This window comes from Rhinolophus ferrumequinum, chromosome 6 (genome assembly GCF_004115265.2).
Source record: "Rhinolophus ferrumequinum isolate MPI-CBG mRhiFer1 chromosome 6, mRhiFer1_v1.p, whole genome shotgun sequence".
Lineage (NCBI taxonomy): Eukaryota > Metazoa > Chordata > Mammalia > Chiroptera > Rhinolophidae > Rhinolophus > Rhinolophus ferrumequinum.
In genome coordinates this window covers 72,882,545-72,887,547 of record NC_046289.1, presented here as the reverse complement: position 1 = coordinate 72,887,547, position 5,003 = coordinate 72,882,545, and the positions used below count along the sequence as shown (strand labels likewise).

The following is a 5,003-nucleotide window of genomic DNA, read 5'->3' as shown; positions in this document are numbered from 1 at the left end:
TGGTACTTGAAACTGAAATTTATGTGATTCTCTTCTTAACCTAAGCTACTTACCATGCAATTACATAGTTACCCACCCAGCAATTATATAATTATCAAGAAAATAATGTTCAATTACCTATGATCTTAAGAGCATGGCCAACTTTTTGCATTTTATGTTAAAGTGATTGAATTTCCCTGCAGTTTCACTTTTTTCATGAATCAGCCTCTGGTAAGTGACTCAGTGGTGCTTTGAGCTAGAACAGCATCTGTGGCTCAGCTTCGGGTTTGAGTACAGCCTTTGGAGGCCTGGGTGTCACTGTGTCGACTCCACAGAAGTAGGTGCCTGAGTGCCTGGGCTGGGAGGCCACAATGTACAGGGAGCTTTGCTGCTTTTTTTCATTAAGCGTGCCAACTATTTTGTCAAGATTTTTATCTTCTCCACCTTGCCTTAATATCATCAAGATGACAGGACCTTCACCATGCTTCTGAAGGTACCAGTGTAAGGAATATAAAGTCTTTGAGGAATTGCACGTGATGGTAACATCTTCGCCCTCTTGGATGATCCAGGACTGAGGACTCTGCTGCACTTCTTGGCTTCTCACACCTGATCAGAGAGGCAATTGAAGGACATGAGAAATCATGAAACGCTCCGTCCCCTCCGTCCTTACTCAAACTTAAACATGACCACATAGTTACAGAACAATTCCCATTCCCACACTTCTATGTCTAGTTCTCAAAAGGGCCCTCCCCAGGACAGAAAGATAACCCAATTTCTGCCCTCAGGGTGGCTGTCACCATTATAAGCCTCCCCTAGACTGAATCCAGTACTCACAGGCCAACTGCCACAACAGAGCGCCTGAAATCACTTTCAGGAGAGTGTCCATGCCTTGGCTCCCCAGCAAATCCAGTGCATTGGGTCAGCTTCTGAAGGGGCTTTCTCAGCAGGAGTTAGTTTGAGCTCAGAGTGAGGCCAGTTTCAGTTGTTTCTAGAATACTGAAGCTTAGGCAGACAACCAATCAGAGAGACATCACAGCACTTTCACCCTTTTCACAGAATCACATACCTCTGTCTAGAATACTTTTAAAACAGTGCTCCCCTGTGGCCAGGCTGAGAAATGATTAAAATATGGGTTTTGGCTTTTCTTGAATGAGTTTACATCTAACATGTCTTTTATTTTTTTGTATAATGAAAGGATTATCATGTAGTGCGTTAGAGAAAAATTACTCCAGGACTAAGAGAAAAAGAAAAATCAAGGGAGGTAATATATATATATATATATATATATATATATATATATATATATATATATATAATTTCTATAAATATATAAATGCCTATGTCAAAATAATATTTCCAATAGTAACATTTCATTATACTATTTTCTTCTTCAGAGCCCTTTCAGTGCTCATCAATGCCTTCAAGATAATGTACAAGCATTGTATAATAGCTTATGATTATTTTCACAAAGTGATTTCTGCATATTTCTGTAGTTCTATATTTTCTTTTGCCCATTTTGAGTTGTATGCTCCAGCCATTTCAAATTAGCTTAATGTCATTCTCCTAGACTAAATCTTGACTTTACCTTTGCATATTCTATTTCTCATTTTCTATTATACTCTTTCTCTGACTCTATTTTTGACTAAATTTCTTATGAGTCTTAAATATCACCTCTCTTAGGTAGCCTTCCCTTATATTCTGTTACCAATTTAGATGCCCCTGTTACGTGGTTATATTTGCCTTTTCTCCTGTGATAGCTTTGATTACACTATTTTGTGTAATCAGTATTACATGTTTCCTCAGGGCCAGTTCAATGTCTGTTTCTTTCCAATTGCATCTCCTATATTCAAACCTAAGACACATGTTAGTGTCAAATGAAGAAATTATTGGAAAAATCTCAAGTAAATACAGAACATATTTGGTAACTTTACAAAGATTATACTTGTTCATTTGCAATATTGATAAATACGCATTTCTCAAACCAAACATATATAGTATAACCTTGGCTTTCAGTTCTGAAATTCACTATGATCTCTATTGCCTTCTACGTATGTGCTGCTCCTACTTTTAAGATCACTTCTCCGACTTCTTCTGTCTTTCAACCTGATTAACTTCTGCCAAACCTTCAGAACTCAGCTTAGGCATCATAGACTCCAGGCTGTCTCTGACTCTTTGTTTGCCTTCTTTTCACCCTTTGCTTTCCCTAAGCTTAGTCCTGTCTCACTTTACTTTGTCTAATCAGCTACCTATATAACTAAATAGACTATAAAGTCAATGAGAGAAGATACTATGTATTTCCTCATAGCTCTTTTTTTCTAGCATGTAACATGTATATAGAACTTAGCAGATATTCCACGGATAATTGTTGATTGATTGAATGAATAAAATCTGAAAACAGTGTTCGCTGTAACTTATTGTTGTTGCATGACACATGAAGTCCTGATATAAAAAGCTAAGCAGTTCATCACTTGTTCATGATGAGTTAGCACACTCATGGCTAGGTCAATTGTAGAAAATAGCTCTTTACTTATGCTGCTTCCCAAATTAACCAATTAAGAGAGGAGATAGATTGGTAACTGTGGGAATGAAAGAAATATGAATGTTGCAGTATGAAGAGATTGAACAAAAATAATGAGAATGAGATTGCATGTAGCATTCCCTTTTCTGATATGACTTTTTGTGTAGCCTTAGGAATGTAGGGAAGTATGGATGTATTCCCATATTACTGTGTTTCCCCAAAAATAAGAACTAGCCGGACAACCAGCTCTAATGCGTCTTTTGGAGCAAAAATTAATATAAGACCCAGTATTATTATTATAGTATATTATATTAATCATATCATATTATATTAATCATATTATATTATGTTATATGTGGTGTTATAATAAAATAAGACCAGGTCTTATATTAATTTTTGCTTCAAAAGACGCATTAGAGCTGATTGTCTGGCTAGGTCTTATTTTTGGGGAAACACGTTATAGCTTCCCGTCATACACAGTCATGAAATAGGGTAAGTATAATCAGAGTGAACAATGTCCATTGTAATAGAACTTTGTAACTGGGTTGGAATCATTTATAAATCATTTAAAATCTATCTGAAGATAAAAGTTCTTTGATTTTTGGATTTAGGATGTTAGGAATAGTTTTATTAAGAACAGGGATAATAACTAAACTGTTTGTTCATTCATATTTTTTATCTTTTAAAATGGAAATGAACTTCATGGTATCACTTATATGTAGAATATTTTTTAAAAAGTTGAACTCATAGAAATAGAGTATAAAAGTGGTTGCAAATGGTGGGGTAGGTAGAAGAAATAGGGAGAGGTTGGAAAAATCTATTAAAAATAATTTAAAAAATGAATTCATAATAAAATCTATAACATAATAAAAGTATAAAATACACATGTAGATAAATGTTATATAATAAAATATATGATATATCATGTTATATTATTTTTTCTCAGCCAGCCCCAGCTATTGTGGAATATGCATATATTGTGTGTATAAGTGTGTATACATAATACATATATAATACATATATACACATATAGATACACACAATATATGTATAATATATTGTGGTGTAATATGGTAGGAAAGTGAGACTTTGGCCAATTTGTTATCGCAAGTTATGAGGGAAGCAGAAGTTTAAAAGATGATTTTGTGTTTTAGCTCTTGCTCTTCCTCCTCTGGGACTGCCATGAATGTATGCCTGACCTAGGCTGCTGGAGGATGAAGCAGATAGGGGAGAGCTGAGTATTTTTAGTTACCCAAGAAAAGGGCATTCTACACCAGTCAAGAGCCAACTGATCTTCAGACGTAACAGTGAGCTCAGCCAGACTCAGTCTAAATTGTCAATTCACACATTTATAAGAAAATAATTTATTGCTTTAAGACTCTGAATTTTGGAGTTATGCACATTATTGTAAAAATGGCTAACAGATACAGCAGGAGATATGGGGGCTTAATTGAACAGCCTATGGCGTGGCTTCGAGAAGATAAGAGCACATTGCATTTCAGTAGGGTATGTAGTCCCCCCAGTGAGCTCTGTGTTGACTCCATGATGAGATTTCTCACAGTTCCAGAGATCTGGGATCTCTGAGCCCAACCAAAATGGAATGACTACTGAAAGAGTCTTCTGTGAAATACATAAAACTAACTAAGGGACCTCTTTGTATGGCCACATGATTTCATTCTCAAGAAGATGTTTCAGGAACACCTTTAGCTCTCTGATGAAGAATTAGTAGAAAGTTCCTTCACATATATTACACACAGAAACACACACACACACATACCTGCACTACATATCCATTATGTACACAAGAATCTGGAAAGCCACAGGGTCTCATTCTATTTGTCCTTTTTTTTTTTTTTTTTTTTTTTTTGGTTCAGATAGTTGGGATTTTTTTCTCTTCTCAGTTTGAAATTCTATATTTAAGGGATTGAGAACATTTCTGGCATGCAGAAGAAAAATTTTTTCATAGAGATTCAGGTTAACTCATTTCCTTCTGTTCATAATATAGTGAAAACCACAAAACCAGTGATCAGGCAATGTTTGAGCAAATGTATAGCCATTGGGTCACAAGGACATAGATTTTATCGAGTTCTAACCTGTATTTCACAGATAATGAAATCTGAGTGATTAATAGAATTGCCAGAGGTCATACAAATTGACAATGCAAGTTAGAATATAAAACTTCAATCTTGAATTTTTTTATTAGTTAACACCCTCATTTCATTACCACTCATGTATAGTAAAAGGGAATCTCATGTAGATAACTTTAGCCATCTAGATCACTTAAGTATGAAGCTGGAAAATGCCAACTTACTGGAGACCCCTGTCGTGCGGGGCGGCCTGCAGGGTCTCTGGTCCCGCTCCCCACATAAGAATGCAGGACATAGTGAGGCCAAAAAGGAACACCCACGGAGCCATAGGTAGGGGAGTCATACTACTATATTCTCACTGGCGGCTGGGTTGGAGACACAGGAAGCAGGAGCCACACTGTTCGCAAACCTCACTGCGC

At 36.2% G+C, this 5,003-nt stretch overlaps 1 gene segment (V, D, J or C); it reads right to left on the bottom strand.

The window, feature by feature from the left end:
* Nucleotides 1-235: 235 nt before the first annotated feature.
* On the bottom strand, nucleotides 236-938 carry LOC117023184 (T cell receptor alpha variable 30-like). The segment is given in 2 exon segments: nucleotides 236-585; nucleotides 814-938. Coding segments are annotated over 2 exon segments (402 nt in total).
* Nucleotides 939-5,003: the final 4,065 nt, after the last annotated feature.